Source organism: Paroedura picta, chromosome 4, assembly GCF_049243985.1.
Source record: "Paroedura picta isolate Pp20150507F chromosome 4, Ppicta_v3.0, whole genome shotgun sequence".
Lineage (NCBI taxonomy): Eukaryota > Metazoa > Chordata > Lepidosauria > Squamata > Gekkonidae > Paroedura > Paroedura picta.
The window spans coordinates 101,963,155-101,988,187 of NC_135372.1; the positions used below are offsets into that span (position 1 = coordinate 101,963,155).

At 43.2% G+C, this 25,033-nt stretch overlaps 2 protein-coding genes across 6 annotated transcripts in view; one reads left to right on the plus strand and one right to left on the minus strand.

The window, feature by feature from the left end:
- Nucleotides 1–1,727: 1,727 nt before the first annotated feature.
- On the minus strand, nucleotides 1,728–17,633 carry FAM72A (family with sequence similarity 72 member A). The gene is made up of 4 exons (XM_077334783.1): nucleotides 16,816–17,633; nucleotides 11,321–11,398; nucleotides 8,500–8,624; nucleotides 1,728–7,167 (listed from the first exon to the last, which is right to left on the minus strand). Exons 1-4 carry the CDS (start codon nucleotides 16,965–16,967, stop codon nucleotides 7,073–7,075), a joined length of 450 nt encoding a protein of 149 aa, XP_077190898.1. The 5' UTR covers nucleotides 16,968–17,633; the 3' UTR covers nucleotides 1,728–7,072.
- A 270-nt stretch (nucleotides 17,634–17,903) lies between these two features.
- SRGAP2 (SLIT-ROBO Rho GTPase activating protein 2) overlaps nucleotides 17,904–25,033 on the plus strand; it is a 217,083-nt gene continuing 209,953 nt past the window's right edge. For 4 of the 5 annotated variants that reach the window (XM_077334775.1, XM_077334777.1, XM_077334778.1 and 1 more), the window contains exons 1-2: nucleotides 17,904–18,136; nucleotides 20,259–20,795. In XM_077334775.1, coding sequence (XP_077190890.1) covers nucleotides 20,729–20,795 — 67 coding nt within the window. In that variant the 5' untranslated portion in view covers nucleotides 17,904–18,136; nucleotides 20,259–20,728. The remainder of the gene's footprint in view (nucleotides 18,137–20,258; nucleotides 20,796–25,033) is intronic. The other variant, XM_077334776.1, reaches the window with a different exon arrangement.

The following is a 25,033-nucleotide window of genomic DNA, read 5'->3' on the forward strand; positions in this document are numbered from 1 at the left end:
GCAGATTATACCTTTCATAATTGGAGGGTGGAGTATGCCATCATGGGTGTGGTTGAAGCTGCCTCTCCTGACTGTGGCTGGCACTTTTCCAACCATGTTGGGAATGTTTTGAGGGCTCAGGCTTTAGCTGGTAATGTTGCCACCATCAGTTACTATGAAGCCTCATACAGCAAGCAATCCAAGTGGGATCTGATAAATGACACACTTTGGCTGTTGATTGCCGAGCCCCGCATCGAAAGCAGGCTGGGTATAGCCATGGTGGCAAAAGGGAATGTTAGGTGAGACACAGGATGTGTTGGGAACACAATTAGGGAAAATACCCATATGTTAATGCAAATTTGTGTCACTTGTTTTGGCCCTCATCCTAGGCTTTCCTGTCCCCTTTGGGGGCAGCTGACCCCCCAATAACAGGAAGAAGAAAGGGTCTGGCATCTCCCCTGCCCATGCCTCTGGTTCTGGAAAGCAATAGCAGGTTGGGCCTGACATCTACCTCCTTTTGCATGAGGCCTCTCCACCTTTTGCTGGATCAGTACCCCAACTGATCTGCTGACTGCTACCTTTGCTAAATTTTCCACATCCCCTTGGAATCAGGCAACCTTATATCCTCCCAAGAGATACCTGATGTTGTAGCCATTAAGGTGTCAAGAAGTGTGTAGCTAGTCCGGTCATAGGCCCCTTCAGTGCCCCCCCCCCACATCGATTACAGACACATACCTTCTTGCTTTCAGGAGGAAAGATTCCAGACTTGAGCCCAATGCAAACCACCTCCTTGACCTTTTCCCAGATGATCTTGTGGACTCTGGGCAGCAGCTGATCATGCAGGAATTTTAAAATTCCATTGTCCCCTCCTTTGATGTTCATACTTGTTGCGGCAGCAATTCTTAGCTTTTGCTGCAACCACTGAGGACAGTGGCTCTTGGCCTGAATCTGAAGCCATGGTCCTCCAGATACTGCCTGCTTCACTCCATCTGGTTCTCAGTGTGCTTCTATATCCCCCCCCCCTTAGGGTTGCAGATAGGCATTAGAAGAGGTCCCTCCCCAGTAAAAAAAAAAATTGCAGGTTCCTCAAATGCGATACAATTAGTACTTTCCTCTCTCTCATCTGTGGGTAAGGCATTCTGCCAGTACTATCAAAGCAGTTCAGGAGGTGAATGGACAGACATTGCAGAGGTATGAGAAACTGTTACATAACATCATATGGAACAAATATTTCCACTCATGGCCCCAATTCTATTAAGTGGCCTGATTGCAGATGTATATAGTATTTTATCTTAGGGCTCAGTGTTTACACAATCCCCATGTTTTGAAACTGTTTAAGCAGCCTGATGTTATTTTAGTCTTTCACGAGAAAAAAAATCCTAAAGAGGTCTATGCTGAATTTAACATAGGTCAATTCAGTGGGATTTACTCCCAGGAAAATGCACTGCATGTCTCCAGCCACATAAGCATCTCTTTCCATGCAATTGCTCTATAGAGGTCTGTGGTTATGCCCGTGTACTATGTGTGCTTCTCGATTCCTTGTGCAAATGATCTGTAGAAAGTTTATCTTTGGGGATTCTGCATCCAGTATTGGAAAATGAACAAAGAACCAAGGCAAGTATAATTAAGATAATTACATTAAACAACTCTACAAATATTGCTTTCAAAACGCAATGCTTGCCAGGGTGTCTAGCAAAAGCACAGCAGGGAGGAGGAACACTGATATGACTTAGTGAAATGTAACAGTTTATAGTACTTTAATAAAATCTCCTTTCACTGTTGTTCCATAGCAGCAGTTGTGACTCCTGTTGATTAGTGCTGCTTCTCATGCCTGTGTAGGAGTTTCTACGCATGTTGACAAACAGAGGGACAGAGGGAAGGAAGCAAGAGAGTCTGTGAGCTAATTTGCCTCTTGTATTACTGGGAGATATCAAATAGTCAGTGTTTTAAGGAAACACAGATAACGAGGAAACTGTTGGCAAAAGCATATCAAACATTTTGTGCGGTTTTTAAAATAAAAAGCTTATACTTGGGCAACATATTACTTTTCCTGCTGTCAAAGTGAGCTTTCTTTGATCCGAAAATCAGTGAGGGGTTCAGCCAGATCCAGCTGGAGGATACTTTTTCAGGAGGCATTAGTGAAAGTCTCACAACTGTATCCAAAGAAGTTATCATTGAAAAGTGGACAGATACTTGCAGAAACGTGGTTCATGCTTTCGCTGATAGGTGAAGTAGATAAAAGATGTGCATACACAAATGGAAGAAAATATTTTCTACAATCCTTATTTTTTCTTTCCAAGGAAATTTAACAATAACACCAAATGGGAAGAAAATCTTTGTGTTTGTCATGCCATGTAGATGCACCACTGAATGTTTCCATCATGGAGCCCATGTTTAAGAAAGCAAAGCTGTTACCTCCCTTCTGTTGGGCAATGCATAAATCCATGACAAATGTTGTGAGCTAAGGAGTGAGAATATTGTTGCCATCGCTGTGGATTTTAATTGCATCAAACATAGTTTGGATACAACTCTACAAAGGCCCCATTAATTACAGGCTGCCTTTGTTCTGAGGTCTCTGCAATATCAGCTGCCCTCTATCGCAGTAATGGCTGTGTTTCCATGAAAACAGAATCCCCATGTGCGCTTGTCTTGTGCTTATTAGATATTATAAATTAATTTCTGCTGAAATGAGGGAGAATATTTAAATGTTTACTCCCCCTCCCCAACATTGATCTTTCTGAACCTAGTAGAATTTATCATGGTCTTGCAGTGACTTTTGCCTCTGCTCCTTTTGTTCCACCCTTACCATTAGCTTCAATCAATGTTGAATAATACATTATGGAAAACAGACTGCATCTTCAACAGTTATATTGCTGGGCAGAAGTGTGCTTATAAAAAAGCATAGGCTTTATTGGAATGCAGCGTTGGAACTGCTCTTTTAAGGCCATTCAGACCATAAACTTTTTTCAGTACAAAACCAGAATAGCTGGATAGCAAGACTGACTCATAGTCCTAGTCTAAATTACAAGGGTTTCAGCAAGATATTTTTACATCTCATGTTATATGCTAAGGATGGTATTATTCCATTCAGCTTTTCCACTGATTTGACAAAGTACAGAGAAATGTATTTACACAGAGAGTTTTGAAAGCAATTTAAATACCCAGATGTTTCTTTTTTTAATTTTAAAAATGAATACTTATCAAGAAGTGATTAGCCTATTTATGCTCACATGAGTTTGTCCACATGGATTTGTGTACGTAATCATTGGGTCTATAGTCCTGTGCAGGACCTTGCTGTATAAAATGATTTCTTTAAACATGATTTTTCTACTTACAAGGACTATGACTTTATAGTTTGAGGCTACTGACTTACCCCCACCTACTTTTGACTTTACTCCATCCACATTACCTTTGATTATAACAACCTAAATGTGAGTATTTTTCTTGGGCATCTTAGTGCAAAGCATTTTATTGTCCTAGGTCAAAGAGAATCATGGAAGAGCAGAGGACATACCTATCCACTTTGCTGAAGTTCAGCCAGTCAGTGCTGTATCAGTGCCTGGAACAAGGCCCCTCTGAGAGCCCTATAAGTTCCACAGCAGTAGAAGGTGTGATTAAAAAAAATTTTTTTTAGAGAAGAGATAGCCAAAGATTTGTGGCACCTGTAAGTCTTATCCAGCTGGCAACAGGAGGCATTTTCAAGAAACTCCACCCATTCTAGCAGATAGGCTGGGGATCTCCCTTTGTGATACTGCACCATAATTGCTGTGGAAAATTATGCAAAGGCACAAATAAAGCGGTCATACTAACAACGCAATCCTAAACAGAGTTAAGAAGAGTTTATTTTTATATGCTGCTTTTCTCTACCTGAAGGAATCTCAAAGCGGTTTTTCCTTTCCACTCCCCATAACAGACACCCTGAGAGGTGGTTGAGACTGTGAGAGCCCTGATATTACTTCTTGGTCAGAACAGCTTAATCAGTTCTGTGGCGAGTCCAGGGTCACCCAGCTGGCTGCTTGTGGGGGAGCGCAGAATCAAACCAGGCTCACTGCCGCTCTGAACCACTATACCAAGCTGGCTTCTTCTAATTTCACAGAAGTCAGTGGATTCCAAAAGGGGTAACTGTTTAGGATTGTTCTGTAGGTCAGGCAAGGTATCTGTGTAGCCCAGCATGACTGTTGCTCTTTCCCAGTTCTGCTTCCCAACATTCTTTAATTGAATACTCCGGGGACCTTATGCCTGCAAACAGCATGTTCTCCTACCACGCTAATGGGCCCTCTCAATATGTCTGTCACAGAGCACAGGCAGCTGATCCTTGCATAATGAGGTCCTGTAGAGACACTGATGTGATCACTTTTTTAAAATGTATTGTGGGCACTGAAGTGAAGCACTGTCTAGTTATAACACACTTCTCTCCCCCCCCTATCTGTAGATTACAAATAACACCATGTTTGTAAATCTTACAGATCAATAGTACTTACATGGCACTGAGCTTGCTTATTGGGACATTGCTTTTCAGGAGATGCTGAGTACAAACTTCAAACAAACAGCAACAGGTGCTTACTATTCTCTCAGACCTCGGGTACAACAAGGCTATCAGCATTTCTGATCTCTGTTTAAGTGGGACATGCTTCTCCTGTATTGCACAGTAGGTGGGTAATTGAACAAATACAAACCAAAATTGTTTGCATGCTACACCCTGTTGGCTCTCCTACGCCACCAGTATAATCAAAATCTCATTGGCATGCCCTGTATCTACTGCCTTCTTGATGACACTCCACAGCCAAGTTACATGAGACAAATCTATAACTCAGGTGAACTTGATCTTTCCAGTTGACAAACAAAAAGTAATGCTTAATGTCCTCTTAAAACAATAATGCATTTCAAACTCCATATTAGAACTTGCCTCTTTCCTGACATTAAGACATTCTGTGTTTCCTCCCTTCCAGTCCACAACATCTACTGTTGCTAAGGAGTGGAAAGCTCTGATGTCAGGAGGTGAGTGAGCTTTACTAAGGAGGCATGGTGGAGAGGGATGAAACACCCACCCACCATTTTTAGCAGTAACTATGCATCAGCAAAACATCCTAAGATCCTTTGGCCCTAAGACACATCAGAAATATGCATGCCTTACTTGAGAGCCAGTTAGGTGTCGTTGTCAAGAATGGCAGCCTCTAATAAGGAGAATTAGATTTGGTCCCCCACTCCTCCTCCAGTGCAGCCAGCTGGGTGATCACAGGCCAGTCACAAGTCTCCCAGTGCTCTCTCGGCCCCACCTACCTCACAGGGTGTCTGTTGTGGGGAGAGGAAAGGGAGACTATTGTAAGCCTTTTTGGGACTCCTTCAGGTAGCAAAAAGCTTACCTCCCACTTTGACATTTGAGAGTTCGTCAGTCATTGATTTGCACATTTTCAAACCTAGACTGGCAACCTTAGGGAATAGGCACTTGCTTTAAAGCTGAGATTTTACAGATGAGGCTTCTGCACTTGTGCACAATAGTGGCACCACATAATATATATGGGCACCAACTACAGCAAACAACTGGTATAGCTGACAGACATTTGAGCAGGCTCTATTCAAAGAGATTTTCATTGTTACCAATGGCTGAGTCCATGTATGACTCGAGTATTTGTGTCATGGTATGCCCACGCAGAAGCTTAAAAGCATTCACTGAACACATTATTTCCCAATATACCTTGCCCTTTCTCCAAGCGTAACTACCATATAGTCTGTCCTCTGTACTTAGGCTAGGCCCATCCAAGTGAACGACTATTGCTGTGAATACAGAATTCACTCTTGTGGCTGTTGATTTTCTACGGCAGAGATGCTGGATCTGCTCCAGGCACATCAATCACCCTACAAACTAGACAGTGGAAAGTGCCAAAGTCTCTTGAATACTGTCATAATTTCCCCTCCAAAAGTATATTAGTACTCTTTTTTTAATTAATACTTTCAATGACACTTTGTCATTTCTGAAAAAAGTAAACTGTTCTAACTGTACAGCAGCTAGGTAGGTGCAAAATGGACTTCAAAACATTACAGGCAAGCCTTATTTCAAGCCACGGTTTTCTTTCCAAAAGGCTGTGTGCCATCAGCTATATAGGGAATTCCCATTTGCCAGCCACAGGGAAGACAGAAGATTTTTATGGAGCCTGGCTGACTCTCTCATGTCCTTTTCCGGTGCTGGACTTACATCTTCTCTCTTTGTGCAAAGAACTGAAGAACTCGGCACAGCGACAGGCAAGGCGGCTTGGATACTCTTCCTTTGCTCTATTTATGTCTCGACCGGTGGCTCTCTTGAAACATCCAGAAATGGTAGCTTCTTGTCTTAGTATTGTTTCTGTGCACCATCTCTTTCCACTAAAAGCAGGCAAGCAAGCCAGTTCCTGGGCTATGTCCTCACACTTGTTGGCCACATGTGCACTGGCAGTAAAATGCTATTCAGGTTTCCTCGAAAGCAAGCCTTTCAACAAAACTGAATACTTGAACAGCTGATATGAAAAGATCTTGGTTTAAGAGCTCCCCGGCTCGCCTCTCCTACACCACGCAGACATGTGGTTGCGGAAGGCAGCCAGCAGCATTCACCACCAAAGCCCCATGCAGCAGTATTAACTGTGACCCCTGAAGGGAGACAATATGGATCCCATGTCCCAGCCATCTGAACAAGAAAACAGAGGTCAAAAGAGTTGAGTGACAACAACACACGTCTAACATCATTGGGTAGTCTCTGAGTTGCTACCAGACCTTTCTTCATACTACTATAGCACAAGGGCAGAGGGGAGAGGAGTTCGTTCTCTTTACTGCTCTTGGCAAATTTTGTCCACAACAACACTGTCCTTTAGGAAACAAGCAACAGGAAGAAAATGCAGAAGCTAGATACGCTTGTGGAAGGCAGGTATTTTTTCAGAAAGGACTGCATTTCTAACCTTTACATACTAGTCAAGTCATACAGCAGGATGCTTATAGATCAGAGAGTCTTAAGTTATTACCCTTTGAAGCATTTATCCTGTTTATATTGCACTGCTGGAATTTGTGTATCAAGCTCCTGGTGAATATGAGACACACACGCCATAAAGCATGCTGTTGATAACATTTATCTGATGAACTCATCTTCAGAGATGCCTGATACATCTTCATCTGTACTCTCTTCTGATTCTGGCAGGTTGCCCCAAAGCAGGAACTTTGTACCTTTAAACACATGCAAAAAACCTATTTTAACCAGGATTTTCCAAGTTAACAAAATATTCCCGAAGAATACCACTATAGCTACTGGTGAAGTCCAAATAATTAATTTAAAACAATGGAAAGACTTTCAGTATTTGGATTTCTATGAACAGCTTTGCATAAGAAACATTTTTTGCAATTGCCATGTCAGGTCATAGTGCTACAGGAGTTCATAAAACTGCAGATGGAGAAATCTATCCACATATGACTTCAAGTTACTGAAACATGAATGTATCAGGGCTAACTATGCCTGCCAAAGGAACTAGGAGAGCAACATTTTACACCAATGTATATCTGACATTAGGTCATTAAAGTGTGGACATCTCATAATTAGATTACAATAACTTTATAGTATTGAGGAAATATAAATAAGGCCAACAACTGTGTGAATGCTTTTTTGTGGGGGTAGGGGGTATAAATATACAGCTGCAAGGGAAGCAGAAGTGTGTTGGGGCAAAGGTGGCAACACAACACAGTAGACACTGTACTTGATTCATGTCTGTCTTAAGGGGATCAGAGCAGGCATTTCTTCCTACAATAGCACTGCGGGATAGGCTAGGCCAAGGGATTTTACTGTGGGATCTGAAACTAGATTTCCCAAACTTCTGAAACAACATGAACAAGGAAGCAAGCAAACAGTGCAACACCATTATACATTTCATATTTCTTTTTGCTGTCAAGTCACATCCAATCTCACAGAGTTTTCGAGGCAAGAGATGTGCAGAGGTGACTTGCCGTTGCCTGCAGGATTATTACTTGAAGCAAAAATTATGGTTGTTATCCTGGGATGACCAAGCAGACTGGGGGAGATACACAATAGTGCACCAGAGAAAGGTTAGGCTGCGGTACCCTGAGTGCCTCTGTCACCCTTAAAACTATATAGGATTGGGCAGTATTGACTGTAACAACTCATGAAGGACATGCCTGAAAGCATGGAACATCACACACTGTTCTCTATCTAGTATGTTATCTATGCTATTTGGTTTTCGTATTAATTGCTGTAGAGTGAGTCTGAAAATCCAGCTCTCATCACCACAGGATTACAGTAGCTTCGTTGATCAATTAGTCTCAGTCTAGCGATTTAAGAAAGATCAAGGGAATTAAAGCTGAAGCAAACAGTTTCACCTGCGCTGTTTCCTCCCCAGAATAATTCTTCCTAGCGAGGGCAGTATGGCAGAACTTGGCAATGGTTATGTGCCTTTCCAAAGAGGCACGCCTTTGAAACAAAAGCAGTTAGATGAAATACTTCAGGAGGTCAAGAACAATTCTTAAGCAGAGAATCAAAATGTGCCATACCAGAGGAATCAAGCCTGTTAATTCCGAAAACAGCTTGGCTGTGAAACATCCAGAAGTGCCCATTGTTGCAGGAGAGCAGGCAAGATTTGCATGGAGCGATCACATGGTAGCCTACAACATTCCCACTGGAAGAGCAAACGGAATCCCCAGAAGAGAGGGCTGTAAGTGAAAGGCTGGACAGAGAAATGGGCTGCAACAAGAACACTCTACTGATAAACAACAAGTTAAATGAAACGGGATTTATTTGAGTGAACAGAGTAAGACCACTGAAAGCATATACCCAACTCCTACTAACGAAGCCCTCAATGGTCTGGGACTCTCATACAGGACTGCCTCTCCCATCACAACCCCCTGTGCTCCCTTCTGTCATTGTCTAGGGACCTCTTGCAGGTGCCTGGCCCCACAAAGGCTTGGTTAGTTGTCATCAGGAGAAAGGCCTTCTCATTTGTGGACAGCACTCTCAGATGTTTCCTGTGCCTTGCCAGTCCTGTTTTGTTTCCACAGGGCATGCAAAGCTGAATTATTTAGGTTGGCCTTTGGGGGGTAATCACGTGTTTGGGCAGTTTTAATAGGGCACTGTGATAGCCCTGTATTTATCATAATATTTGCTATTTATATATATCTTATTGGTTTTAATGTTGTAAGTCACCATGAGAACCTTTGGGTGACTGGCGACTAAAACTCAAATAAATAAATATTATAGCTGGGGGCCATATTTTCATCACTGGCAGGATTGGACTTAGGGGTTAAGTCCCCCACTTTGAACAACTGAGCTGGACAAGACTCTGCTAACAAAATTATAGTAGAGAAGAAAGTGTTCATCGCTCCCATCACCCTCCAGCTCATAGGCCTACAAATGGGCTCTGTGATGGGCACTGCCTGATTCATCCCAAATCTTCCACAACATGGCTTTAGTCATCTTCTTGTCTGCCTCATATTGCCCAGGACCCTGGTAAACCAAGGATCTGGGGGCCTCACAGAACGTGGAAGGAGATGCCAATGAGCAGCTCTGTTTATGATCCCACGCCGCTCATCATTTCATGCAGTTACGAGGGCCTCTGCCAGGGAGGCTCCCTGATTTCCCCAGAGCTGCCTGGAAACCAACAGGTTCTATCAATTTCGGTATAGCCTCAGTTACACAATTTAAAACCAGAAAATATAAAACAAAAAAGGACCATCAAGAATCCTAGAATAATGGCTACAGAAATATAAAACAAAAACTTTAGTCAATGCACCTAGTCACTGAAACAACTTTCCCCTTGAATGCTATCTGTGAGGGAGTCCTGCACAACTGCAGAAGTTCGGCGTAGCCATGAAAAAGGTCCTTTAGCTTGTTGCCCCCCACTATACTTCCAACACTAGAGGATACAGACAATAATCAGGAGACACGTAGAGAAAGAGGCAGTTCTTAAGGGACTCTAGATACCTTTTAGGGGTTTAAATATCAAACCATTGATCAGGATACATGATCAAACCAACCAATCATGAGTCCATCTACATGTTGTAGTTAAGAATTTACTATTAACAATATTTATTATTGTTCTATTGTTATATATGGTTACCAATTTTCTCTATATAGTTCTTGTTCTATGTTCCACGTGAACTGCCCTGAGCCTTAGGGGACGGCGGTATATAAATGTGATAAACAAACAAACAAATATTAAATATCAAAGCTTGCATCCTAGGTTAGTGCCAGAAACTAACCAGGGACCAGTGTAGTTCTTTCTGCACTAAAGTAATATGCTCTAGATATGTGGGCCGCGGACCACATGTGGTCCTTCGACTAATTGGAGGTGGGCCCCGAAGGACGCCTTCTCCCCCCCCCCCCCGGCCCTTTACTTCATCCCCCCCGGCCCTTTACAACACACTTCGGGTGTCATTGTCTCCCATCACTCCCAGATGGGACTATCTCGTTGCAGAGAAACAAAGCTCAGGGTTCCCACTGATTTGTCATTGTCATGAGTTAAAATTTCCATGAAAATAAAATGTTCCTTATGTTCATTGTTGTGGCGTGTCTATCTTGTGGCGTATCTTATTTTGAAGGGATGTTTAAACATTAACATAGCGATCAGAGAGCGTTAGGGCAGTGGTTGAGAGTAGAGAACTACCCCCCCCACCGGGCCTCAGTAAAAGGCGTTGAGTGGTCCCTGGTATGTGGTCCCCAGCGTTGAGTGATAAAAAGGTTGGGGACCACTGTTCTAGATAGTCCTACAGCTAACATCCTAACACTCAAATTTACCCTATGTTATCAGCTTTATTTATTTATTTATTACATTTCTATACCTCCCCTCACAAGAAGTCATCTCAGGTCAATTCACAATATAAAACCAATAAAATGCAATATAAAAACCCATGAAACTCTTAAATTTATAATAGTTGCACCCCATCTAGGCATGGGAGGCACGCTTCCTGATCTCACCCCCTTCTACCCAGCCACAGGACCTCCGCCTTGGAGGGGTTAAGCTTCAGATGGCTCTGCCTGAGCCATCCAGTCACTGCTTCCAAACAACTGGCAAATGTATCTGGCAGGAAGTCCGGCCAGCCATCCATCAGGACGGTGATGGTGAAGATTTAAGCTCAAGAGGAACAGCCAGCATTTCTACAAAATGGCAAATCAGGCTAGTGCTGAGCTGATAGCGTAAGTCCCAGGCCCTTTCAGGACAAAAAGCCACCAGGGGGTGGGGGGACTGCTATGAGAGGAAGAATCAGCTGGGGTTTCCCGTCCGCTGTCTTCCACTTGCAGGATGTTGGCTGGATGTAACCAAAGGGGATGTCTGGCTGTTCATAACACCACACTGAAGCAAACTACACCTTAGCTTACCATTTCAAACAGGCAATGCTCTTCAGCTTACATTTGCAAATTTCTGTAAAGTAGCAGTTTCCGATGAAGTCAACAGCACTGGGGTCAGGGACAGAAATAAAGAATAGTTAAAAATTAACATAATCGTTATTTCACAATATTAGCTATTTAGCCTTCTGATCATCAGAACTCCAACAAAGTGCTAGTCTCCTTCATTTATTTTCATGTGCATCTCTGCTTCAACTGATAGTTGCTGTAAGCCACTCCACTGTCAAAACAAAACATAGCTAAACAACCATGTAAATGGGGAACATACCAGAGCTTTGACATGAATTTTTCCCCTCTTGTATTCTCTGCAAAAATTGTCAAAGCAAGCTGAGTAGGTATCCTCTGACGAACACACTTTAGGGAGCCCTTTACATTTCAAATGCCCATGTCTCAGTTTTTTTCCTAATTAAGATAAGCTACATTTATTTTAAGTTCCAACACTGCTGTGCCAATTTTGCTTGCACTAGATTGTGTGCTCAGAGGGAGAAATTATTTAGTAATTAGGCAATACACAAGAACCCAATAGTTGTTTAATAAAATCAGAGTCCAGTAACACCTTTAAGATCAACAACGATTTATTAAAGGTGTGAGCTTTTGAGTGCAAGCACTCTTCGTCAGACTAAGAACTGACCATCATAACAGTAGGAATATATAAGGAAAAGTTAATCCTTGAATAAAACTTTGTTGGTCTTAAAGGTGCTACTGGACCCTGATTTTATTGTGCTACTTCAGACCAACACGGCTACTCATTTGAATCTAATAGTTGCTTGTCTATTAAGCTTATATCATAAGAAATAATAGCTTTAGATCATACAAGCAGGGACATTGCTCATGCTTGTAAATGGTGCAGACCACCAGACCAATGCTCATGATGACATCTTTTCTCATCTCTCCTGTGGTAAATATACTTTTAAGGGGGTCTTCAAATCCATTTGATCCTGCAGAATTATTTAGAACAGTCTTACCTCTCAACAAGAGAGCCAGCTTGGTGTAGTGGTTAGGAGTGCGGACTTCTAATCTGGCATGCCGGGTTCGATTCTACACTCCCCCACATGCAACCAGCTGGGTGACCTTGGGCTCGCCACAGCACTGATAAAAACTGTTCTGACCAAGCAGTGATATCAGTGCTCTCTCAGCCTCACCCACCCCACAGGGTGTCTGTTGTGGGGAGAGGAATGGGAAAGCGACTGTAAGCCGCTTTGAGCCTCCTTCGGGTAGGGAAAAGCGACATATAAGAACCAACTCTTCTTCTTCTTCAAAATTCCTGTCTGTGTTGCAGAAAGCACACATCAAACATGGATAAAGCTGCTTCCAGCAATGGCACAGCTTTAAGAATGCCAGAATTCAAATTACTGTGATTGTTGCCAAACACGCCAATCTGCCTTACCTTGGTGTTTTTCTGTAGACCTCAGAAGTCCGTTCCCTTCCCCTCTCCCTGTTAGGCAGACCCTTTACTTTGCCTTTGAGTGCCTCAGATTTGTGGCTTTTGTCATTGACTCACACTTTTCTTCAGCAAATGCATTGGTTTTTTTTGATATAGAGTTTCACCTCTCTACCAGCCCCTGGAACCAAGATGTAGTTCATAGAATATTGTTTTGCTTACCCAACAAGAATAAGATCCCATATTTTTTGACTGAGATGTATTTTTATGTGAAACAATAGATCAAGGATATTCTTTGCAGTACTGAATCTAACCTGTGGTGGCATGCCCTCATCTATGTAACTGATTGGAGCAATAGAAAAGAGAGTGCAGTAGCACCTGAAAAACTAATATTTGTGGTAGGTTTTGAGCTTTTGTGAGTCACTGCTCACTGCTCCAGAAAAAGAAAAAGTGAGCAGTGACCCATGAAAGTTTTGTTAGTCTTCATGGTGCTACTGGAGTCTTTTCTCCTGCTACAGACTTACATGGGTGGGGGAAGGAGGGTAGGGTTGCCAGATCCAGATAGGGAAACCTTTGGAAATTTGGAAATGGAGCCTAGGGAGGATAGTGACCACAGTGGACTGTGATCATCATTACATTCCTGATGTGGTACAGTTTATAGTAATGAATTGCAAAAGCATCCCATTGACTCAAATGTTTTAAAATATTACTTTTAGAGTTAAAATATTCTTAGTACTCTTCCAGTATGCCCATTCATAGCAGACAGATTCCTTACTTCCTGGGTAATGTGTTTTAGCTAGATCCTCTTTTTCTGCCATAGGGAGTTTCCATGGTAGACATGATCCAAGCAGAAGGTAGACACAGGTGCTTAACTGCTGTGTTACCAGTTTTGATTTATATTCATAACACAGAAACTTTTCAACATATTAGCATTTTCTTCAAATAACCAATCAGTCCTAACCGAAGACCTCCATCTGCCATGCTAATCAATTATTACAGAATATGAAGAAGCTTATAGTATTAAGTAATTTTCCATAACACAGTTTTTCTTTATGACAGCTCAGCTTAAAGCATGAAGTTTACTGAATTTCATTACCATAGTTCTGTGAAAGCAGCAGACAACATTTGTTCATTGTTCAATAAGGTTACAGAAATGTCATTTGTAATCACATGAAATAATTTCAATCCATATTTGTCATTACATGGAAGTCGCAAAATGGGAAGTACAGTTCTGGAGAAAGTTTCACTTAAGGAAATTGTTCTATTATGTGCTTAACAGAACAAAATAAAAATAAAAACTTTCAAGTCACAGCAGACTTATGGCAACCTGCAGGGTTTTTAAGGCAAGAGACATTCAGAGGTGGTTTGCTATTACCTGCCTTTGTGTCATATTCCTAGTATTCCATGGAGGTCTCCCATCCAAATATTAGCCAGGGTTGACCCTTCTTAGCTCAAGATCTAATGGTATTGGGCTACCCTGGGCTACCCAAGTCAGGGCTAAAAATACCTTTACTAAGAATGAATTAATATAGGTCTTCAAAACATAGCTATACTAAAGGAAGTCAACTGTTTTATCCAGTGTATTTTCAGATTACATTCTATTACATTTTCTTTCTCTTTTAAACTATATACATGGAATACGAGCTGTATTAATATGAGCTAAGTGAATTTGAAGTATTAATAATTATCAGTATTTGCTCATGTATTCATAATGAATGCTGCAAAATTGAGCCATCTACAGGCAAGCAAAGATTATCTGCCTACAGTTGGAATCTGCAAGCTCTGTAATATGCATGAATTAAATGCATATGGAGAAAATCCTACAGGGGGCATAGGAGGATATGTGTATTTAACATAGTTAAATCAGGAACTTCCTTATCCTTTCAAATTATCTCCTCCAGCATCCCGATTGGTTCATTTGGAGACTTCCTGTTCCTTTGAGCTCACTTCCTCCCTGTTTGCATCCAGAAAAGACAGAATGAATGCAGAACCACAGTTAGTTAGTCCCCTCTTTCTGTACCAAGTCGTTTCTCTTCACAACAAATATATTTTATTCTTTTAAGCAGCTTGGTGCTTTATATCCTCTTTGCATATTTAAATTTTACCAACACCTATCCAAGTATGGAAAAAAGTAACAAAACAATTTAAAAAGCCTGATGTGGACTAAATATGCTTCAGAAAAGGAGAGTAGTATTGATAATAGTTTAGAACACAGAAAACTGGAAAGGAATAAACCTGCTGAAGCCCCGGGAGCTGTAAAAACCTTGGGCAGTGAGATTTTGAGGAATGAGGTGGGATTTCCAAACCGCTTCCTTGAATAACAAGGACTTGTGAGAAGCATCGCATTCCCCCATCTCCTATTATTTCCTCTTTCCTGAAAGCCTCCATAGCCTCCCACCTTTTCTTACTTTCTTATATCCTTCTAGGGTTGGCAACCTCCAGGTAGGACCTGGGAATATCCAGGAATCACAACAAATCTCTCAGCTACAGAGATCAGTTCTTCCATTAGGGCTGCCGCTCAAGGTTGGGAAACTCCCGGAGATTCCGGGAGGGAAGCGACCTCAGCAGGGTATAATATCACAGAACCGACCCTGCAAAGCAGCATTGTCTTCAGGGGAATTGATTATTTGGAGAGCAGCTGTAATCCTGTGTGTTCTCCTTCAGTACGCTCACATACATTCTATAGTAAATGACAAAACTTGTCGCTAGTTTCACATTCCCCCACCCCCCCAATGTTATTAACTACTACTGGAGCTGATGAAGGCAGAGATTGGCTGTCCTGTGATATCCACAAACTCTCCCTTTGTGCTGTTGACTGTTGCCGCAACAAATAAATAGACCAGAAACTGACTTTTAAGAGAAGTGAAAGTGACCGTTCCAACACAATGGAACTGCTGTACTGCTGATGGCAGAGAGAATGTCAAAGCCTTTCATAATTAAATAGATGGATGCTTCAGATTCTAAAGCACAATTTAGGACCTGCCAAGCTGAACACAGCCCACAAGCCATGCATGGTGACCAACCACAAAGCTAGATAAACTGCTTGGTTTTACTGACTGCCACTGCAAAAACAGGGAAGTTGTAAAGCACCCAGGGCTGCAAAGAGCCACCATGGTCCCCTGGAGAAGGATTCCATCTGGACCTCCCCCCCATGACCTTCCCCTGGATGCAGCATGACCCTGGCGTCAAAGGCACTCCAGCTGAGTTGCTCCCCTGAATTTGGGCCCCCCAGTCCCTCTTGGTTGACAGCCCTGAATGCACCCAGCAAGCCACACAATACAAGCTAGTAAGTGCCACAAGTTATGCTGGGCCCTATATGAAAGTACAGAAGTTGTTTTGAAGTGAGTTTTTGGCCTTGGATTCAAACAAATAGAGTAATACCATATATAATGGAAAGGAAACCAACCCTGAATGCCAGACAACCTTTCTCAATGTTATTTAGTCCTAAAGTATTCCTATTACTGCATAAACCTGTAACTTATCTTGGACAGCTTCTTTGTTTGGTGGGGACAGCATACTTGCACAGGAGGGGCTAGTCTTCCTTTTGGGTGCTATAGTGCATAGCTACAATTATGGCAAATATTGTAAGGGCTGGATAATATGCTAATATAGGCACAGTTAAGGCATCTCTCTCTCTCTAAGCCCATGGGGCATGAGGGATTTTTTATTTTTATTTATTTTTATATTTATAGGTAAAGGTATCCCCTGTGCAAGCACAGAGTCATGCCTGGCCCTTGGGGTGACGCCCTCTAGCATTTTCTTGGCAGATTCAATATAGGGTGGTTTACCATTCCCTTCCCCAGTCATTACCGTTTTATATTTATATTTTATGCAGATTCAGCCACAGCAACTGATCAGGTGGCCATAAAACCAAGATGAAGGAAATCCAAAGCTGAGAAGAGAACTGCCTGTCATCCTGCTACTTTGAACTACTGCATTATACTGCAGCGAATGCTTAAGAGTTCAAGAAAGAAGGTTGGCATCCAAAAGTCCAAAGCCACAGAAGTCACTGACTAGTGCAGCATGAAGGATGTCTCAGCTGAAGCAAAGGAGCGCAGCCAGGTGTATAGGCCCTGCTTTGACTCACCTGGTGGGAGGAATGTCTGTGGAGTAGAGGTCTGTTTCGGTGTCAGCCAGGAGCACAGCCTTCATGCCCCGGGAACTTAGCACTTGTTGACAGAACCTGCAGCACAGGACGGACACGCACCTGTCCGCAAAGCTGCAACTGCTGGTGGACATGGCGGAAGCCTCCTGTGCTAGAGGGGAACCGGGGGCGTCCCTGAGTCTTCTCAGTAGGCAAGACAAATGAGAAACGAACCTTTCTGCCAAGCCGGACGTATCGGCACCGGCTTCCTTCTTTAACCAGCAATTAAATAACGTCGTTCTGCCCTCCTGCAGTCTTAATCAAGGCTCAGCGCCTCTAGACCTTCCAGAAATATGTACCCGGGGGAAGGGGGGAGGAATGCACTAGTGGTATGCGGGGGGGGGGGGCGTCTTTTTACCTCCTTCGGGAACAATCGTAAGGACGCAAAGGGGCAAAATAACCAACCTGCCTGCAATGACAGCTAAGCGGACAACCGTAGGGAACTTCCCTCCAGGGACCAGCCCCACAAGGCTGTTTCTTTCTGCTAGCCCTCCGGCTGTTCACAACAGTTTCTTTCTGACCTGCTGCGTATCTCCAGCGAATATGAGGCACCTTTCCGGAACTTGCACCCCAGACTCGATCGCCCACCCCTTCTTGTCCCACTCCCTAGCCCCAGCTTTGGAAGGCTCAGAATCTTGCCTGGCTGGCTTTCGCGCGCAGTACAAGGGACAAGATCCCTCCGTCTTCTTGCCAGCAGCCCCCCGTGGTGTGACTCCTCCTGCTCTACGAGCCCTTTGGCTGCTACTGTCATTTTACGAACCCTCGGGCAGTTTAAATCTGTACATTCGCCTCTCATTGGAAGAAACTGGGCCCGCCTCCGGAATCTGATTGGTACAAACGCTCCGTTACTAACTCCGGGAGAAAGTGGGCCAGTCTCTTCGGTCTCCCCGTGTAAAGCGATAGGGACACACCCCTACCTTCCGATAGGTCCAGCAACAACTGATATTTGCATGGCCCGCCCACTTAGAGCCGCTGCTCCCTGGGTTGAGCCTCTCCCCTTCAGCTCATCCTGAATGGACTTCATCAGTATTTACGGGGAGGTGTTAATAAAGAAAAGTGGCGGGATCCAGGCAATGCAGGGAGGAAGGTGGAGTGGGATGATTGGTTGGAGCAGATGCCACTCTTCACAGTCCCATCTTCCGATTGGCTTTGCTCAGTGGGCGGAGGAGCTGGATTGGGATTGCGGAGGGAACGGACGGCGGGAGCAGCGGCAGCCGGAGGAACGCGGCTCTTGGGAAAAGGGCTCCCTCTGCACAGCCCGCAGGTAACCATTGCGCCTCGTCTGCAGCAGTCCGAAGCTGGGGCGTCTAACAGGAGTTGCCAGCCCAAGTCTGCCCCTCCCGTACTATTTCTTGGAGGGACTGCAGAGGGTCGGAGCCGCCCCGCCTTCGGGCACTTGGCTGCAGTGCCTGCTGTCCTAGACCGGGAAAAGTGCAGGGAGGAGCTCTGTCCTGGAGCATGCCATCCCTTCCGCACTGGGGCGAGCGGCGACCCCCGGCCCCCGGGTCTCATTCTTCCACTAACCCCCAGCGAGCGCGGAAGTCCCGGCCGTGGCTACGGGATCGATAGCCCATCCCATAATATTTGTCACTGCAGCAGATAGGGGAGCCGCATCTCGTGGGCTCCCTCAAGAAGAAGGTATTTCCTTGGCATTGCCTTCACTTCCTAAGGCCAGGTCTTTCACAAGGGGCTCCTTTAAAACATCCGGTAACGAGCCTCTTCCAGCAGCTGGTTCCCTGTAGCCATAGCAGTAGCTCTTCCCCGAAATCCGGTTTCCAGAATTTCTGAGTATTATCATCATTATTTTTTGCAGTGCAGATGTTTACCAGTCCATAATATAACCTGAAGATAACCCCAGCCCCTTAAATCCCTTTTCCTGATATATGGACTATGGTCTATAATATTCCAGGATGGAAAAGTTGCTTGTTTCTTGTATTTATCTTCTCTCCCATTGGGCATAAAAGACAAAACTTCCTCCTCCTCATCACTTGGCAATCTTCTTTCACGATCATACCTTTCAAGCCTGGGGCATTTTCTCTTCTGCTTCAGTTTCCTGGTAACTTTAGCCAACCAGAAGGGAAGACCAAGTTGGGCTCCTGGTTTTCTTGTGTTTTACCTGCTGAATGCCACCCACTAACAACTCAGTAAATCTTTGCCTTCTGCTTGGAACTGTAGGGTTGGAACTGGAGCGCATCTAACAAACAAGGAAACTTGACCCATGCAATACATTTGGCTTGGTAGGTCACAGGCAGTGTACTATAATGCTCAACTCCCTCCATATAAATCCCCATCCCCAACAACAATAAAGAGCGAACAAAGGAATACCTTTCTCAACAGCATAGCATTAGGTTTTGGGGTTGGATAGTTGGAATCTTGTGTGGGAGGCAGCAGAGCTTGCAAGGCTGGGGAGGAGAAGATTTGTGGTGATTCTGCTGTGTGTTCTGGGGAGAGCTTTAAATATGTTTGAAGTGCTGCCGCACAACTGGTGGACAGATTCAAATGGGTAGCCGTGTTGGTCTGAAGTTGGACAGTATGTGCTAGTGCTGGCCAGAAATGTGCTTCACTGTTTTGGAGTCAGCCACACTTTCTCTTTGTTTGTGTTTCCAGCCAGTGCTTTAGCCCTTAGTCTGTTACCCTTCACCATTTCCTGTCTCTGCTGGTCACATTGTTCCTCTCATTGGATGTGGATCCAGGTTTCTTCTGTCTCCATCCCCTTCCCTTTACCATTTGTTGCCCACAGTAGCTTGTAATTCCCCCCTCCCCCCCAAAAAAGTTTTGCCCAGACTTTTTGCTGCTGAGAGACTTGCGTTTGTCTCGCACACACGGAGCTACATTTCCTCTGGCTCCAAATAAACTTTGATGTCTACAGCAGATACATGTATTCCCCACCCCCACCCCCTTTTCCAACATAATGGAGTCCAAACCTCTCTAAAATTAACAATAATACTCAGTAAAACACTTAAAGCTGGTGTGTTGGCTGCACCAAGGGCTGCAGCTTTCGCTGCACCAAAGGGGATTAGTTCTGTTTATACAATGGCTGGTGGATTCATTTATGAGCTCCTATAGTTCAAGTAATATGAGGATTGGGGTCTTTTTTTTAAGCATATCGTATTGCTCTGTCTCCTGTAGTTTTGGCCATTTAGCTAGTTGTGTCTGGGGGGGAAGGCAGAAATGTCCTTTGTCTCTCCTTTTCTTCATTTTCCTCAGTTCTTTCCTAATAACTCCTACCTGCTATACTTGGAAGAAGGGATTATTGACCCTTTGTGTTGATTTGATGCATTTTTACTACAATTTTAATCACTTGTACTTCAAATTCTTAACTTGCAATTGTGTATATTGTTTTGTATACGGTTGGTTGGCTGTTAAATAATGATTTCAATTTACAGGCCTTTGAACTGAAGAAAGTGACTTTGGAGTTCCTGTTTCTCTTCTGCCATTTGGGATTTAATTTGCATCATCTCGGCTTCTATTTAAAAAGAAAGCAGCAAGTCAAACCCACACACAACATGTTGTTGCGCAGAAGGACTTCCACTCCCTGGCTGTGCTATTAATGTTAGCAATCAGGAAAAGCCTTTGGGGGCTGCAGTCTGATGCTGCCGCTGCCAGAGCTGCTGAGGGTTTTGGTGCAGGGAATTCAAGCTGCTGCCTTTTCCTTCGGCTGAGCTCTTCACATCTGCATGTCTCTGCTGCTTTTGCACACTTCGTCTCCCACCCTCTCTCCATGGACTGATTGCTGTTAAGGAAAGCTGAGCCCGACCAAGTGATCGCATTTGGGAGGAACACGGATTGCATTATTGGTCATATTCTGGAGGATCTTTTTGGAGGATAATCTTTTTTTTGGGGGGGAAAGAAAAACATGACGTCGCCAGCTAAATTCAAAAAGGATAAGGAGATCATTGCTGAATATGACATGCAAGTCAAAGGTAAGGATTCTTTAAGCAAAATAGGAATCTGCTGTATTTGGGTGTGTGTGTGTGTGTGTGCGCGCTTGTTTTACAGTCTCAACTTGCAATGCAGGAGCTCACGCTACATGTTTGGGTGTGGAAGGGAAAAGCATTTGCAGATCGACAGGAATTTGCAATGCTTTCCAATAGTGCAATGTTAGAGGGGACTGTAGCTTCATGGGGCTGCCTGTCACACTGCCTTTTTGTATTCTATACAATAACAGCTCTGTTGTTTGGCAAAATCACAGAGGAATATATGCAATATAGGTGTAGTTCTACAAATAAATTTTAACAGGCAACAGTCTAGCAGACAATGAATCGTAGTTTGATTGTAAATTGCACCTCTCCCCCCCCCCCCCGTGTAAATATTATGTTAAGAAGCTTTGTTGCTTGGTAGTATTGTGGATTTGGGTTTATAGGGTATTTCATAGCTGTATGCACTCTTCATAAATGCCTTCTATATGTACCTATCATATATCTTTGGCAGCTGGCTGCAACACCCTTCAATTTGAACTGCATATATGTACTGTTAAACTCCTTCAGAGATTTGGTGCTCTGTTTGAAAGATGTCCATTAAAGGGTGTGTTACATTTGCTGCAAACAACAACTTGACAGGCAAGCTCCCTGCAGGAGTCTCTTGGTGACATGAGGCGAATGGGCTTGGTTTCACATCATCATATGCCAGGGTGACAAGAGTGAAGAGTCGCTGGCTTGCCTAACCCTTTTGTGTCTGCGGAGTTTTCAGCATTTCTTCATACATAATGCGCATAGAGGACTCTTGTTCCTGCATATGCTTAACCACACAAAATGTTGCTTATGGAGAGATTCTGAAGCAGTTCCTTGAATGAAAAGTGCTTGATCTGCTCATGGATGCAGTGATACATCAGAGAGTGGCTTTGAGGTGGTAGAGAATTAACTGTGTTCTCCTTCTGAACTGTGTGTGTGCTCCAGGGCTTGATCTGCTCCCATTTAAATAATTGCAGAGCTGTTGTGGATTTGTGGGCCTCTTGGTATGATCTGAGGCATGAGGCAGATTGCTATCCTTTCCATGCTTTGACTGCATAATACATCTGGGAAGCAAGACAGTCTTCTCAAAGGAGGTGGTGAAGCTGAGATCATTAATGGCTTAAAAAAAGTGTTTTGGGATTCCTGGGTTGGAGTCAGTAGCCAGTCAAAGCATATTTGTCCTTCACTCCTCCTTTCTTTCCACGTTAATGTAATCTCTTTTTGCTTGGCAGGCGAACTAGGTTTTTGGAATTCCAGTGGCCAACAGGAGGCACTGAATCAGAAAAGCCCAGCAGTGTTTGTTGCCCGGGCTGGAAGAGTAGGTGGTCTTTAAAAAGGCAGTCTTCAAAATATATGCGTAGAGACTTGAATTTCCTTTGTTTCAGGATACAGAAGGGAGGGTTTCCTCCTCCAGCTTGGTGAAACAATGCAATAGGCATCTTGTTCTCTTCAGAGGAACTGTTATGTTGTAGCCTCCATTCTACTTGGAGGCCTGCACTTTAGGGAAAGAATTTAAAGCTGTAAGGTAAGCAGGGAAAAAAGAAAGCAGAAGATTTGTTTTAGCAACATGCAGTCTTACTGTTATTTGCTGTTCCGATCTTCTGTTAATTAGAACTTGGTATCTGATAAGAAAGCAGGATTTAGCTTTAGTTGTTTTTTGGTGAGTTGCTATTTCAGCATGGTCTAAGGTGACCAGATTGTCCCACTTTTGGAGGGACATCTGGGGGTACCTGGCAAATTGTACTTATGTTGTAATTAAAAATATATATATATTACAATACTATTTTTGCGTTCTATGAAACTTTTTGTTGCTCCATATAGACCAAATTTTTAATCAAGAACCCCCCCCCCCCCCGGTCAATGGTGTCTCGCTTTACCAATGTTAAAATCTGGTCACCTTAGCATAGTCCTAAGTGTCACTTTCCCCCGTAAAATGGGAATATCCAAAATATTTCACTGAACACTGGTTTTTATACTTGGGAATAAATAGTATCCAGTGTATATATGAAATAGGGTTAATTAAATGTATTGGGTTGATGGCTGTAGAAGCCCTTTCTAATCACTGCATATGATGCCTTGCCTCGTTCTGCTATCTGAACCCACAAGATGCTGTCCACGTGCTTTCATGATTTGACACAATCCTGAGTTCTGGTATTATCTATGGTCATGATTAAATTTAATCAATAAAGCCTTGAGGGATAGGACTTGAATTCATTTTTTACCTGAAAGTGCTGTTATAGTTTAAATAATATGCTTGTGTGAGGATGGGGGTACTCAACTGATAACCCTGTGATAATCATGGATGTTGTCTGTACATTATTTTGAGTAGTATCTTCTAAAATAACATCCTATGCAAGACCAAAGGAACATGGTTCATTAGCTGTGCCCTGTGTGTTTCATTCATACTCATTCTACTCCCCTAGCCCTCCTTTTTGTACTGCTTGGGAGAATGGGAAGGCTTTCATAGAAAGTTGTGTTGAAGGAAATAAAGGGATCCTCTGCACATCCTGAACCTGGGAAAACAGCCACATAATGAGCTTGCACCAATAGAACAATAGTCATAGCAGCTGTTGCCTCAGCATGGCTCAGTCATTGGCTGCCATGACAGCAAGGATACAGGATGTTTCCTGGTGCCAGGAGCTTGGGAGTCAGTCTTCTAGTTTGCTAGTGATGCTTAGTACAGCATAGGTGTACACAATGTTAAAAACTTTCAAGACCTTGCCATGGCCCTTGTCAGTTCTGCTCTTAGTTTTCCTTCCCTGGTACTGCAATTGGAAAGTGATGCCTGTCACCACCCACCCCCAAACCTATTGTGCCATTTCAGCTCCACAAAGTGTGCATGAGTAGCAGATTAAAAAGAAAGGACTGTTCCCTGAAAGTCAATGGTGTTAACAACCAATGTCCACCATACTGGGATGAGAGAACCAGTCTACACATCAAGACATTGTCTAATTGGTAATACATAACTACAGATAGAGATATGTGTTTGAGTCTGAGACCATCTCCTGTAAGATAATATAATTAGTGGCAGTTTGTTCTTTATTAATTTTTGAACATCACTTTTCTGTAGTTCATATATTTAGATGTATTTATACTCTTGTATCCAGTGGCCACTTGGAAATTGGATTCCTTCCTTGAGTCACTATTTGTTTACCTTAGGATTTGTGAAGAGACAATTATAGGCTCATTGAATATGAGAACATGACATCCTATGAGATCAGATCCAATGAGTTTCACCATGTGCCCACTATGACCTGGTATCTCCCAGGGAAAGATATCTCCCCTTACATTTTGGCCCAGCAGTAGAAACTGTGGGAAGTAATAATGACATCTTCCTATGTGTAGACATTATGTCTAGTCAACCTGGACATGATGTTAGTTGTCACCTGAGACTCTAGAAACTCTTTGGCAATCCTGTAGAATTTCTAGAGTGTCAGTTGATGCAGTGATGTCATATCAATGTTTTTGCCTGAATGCTATATTGGCATGTAGCCGAGCATCATTCCTCCCTTGCCCTACCCCTGAAGATCCTGGAGTACCATTCTTAGGTTTAATATGTTGCTTGGTATGGCTCTCCATTTGGAGGAAGGTGATGGATAATCTGGTAGTAGGGAAGCACTCTCCCCTCCCAAAAAACCTTAAGCAGCCAGGTTTTCTAGGAAGCATTGATCCTTCTTGCTCATCTTGACTGTCTGTTCCACCCCATCTTCTTTTACTTTTTTCTAGGCAGTGTTGTGTTTGGAGTGCCAGAATTTAATTTCAATTGGAAGCCCTTATTCAGATGAGTAGAGGCTGACACTTAGTTTATGCACATGTATGCTGCATGATTCTTGCTCTCTTTAGCAACTTGAATATCTATTTTTAAGGTGCCATTTGTTCCTGTGAGACTGGATGCTTGCCTCCCTATCTGATAGCATACAGCTTTATCATGTAGCTGAACTGGTTACTGATAATGATTTATTTTCATTTCGTGTGTTATACTTGTGGTGAACATAAGCTATTATAGCCAAGCCATGTTGGAAATTGAATAAACACACAAAGTTCATAGGGTAGGTTTTATGGATTTTTTGTAGTGGTGCTTTAGTACAACCCTCCCCCCCCTTATTTTCTATGATGGATATAAATACCACGTGCTGTAATATGTTTCAGATATAAAAATAGCCAGTAAAGCCTAATTACATACTCTTGTGAATGAGCATTCAATTTTTAGT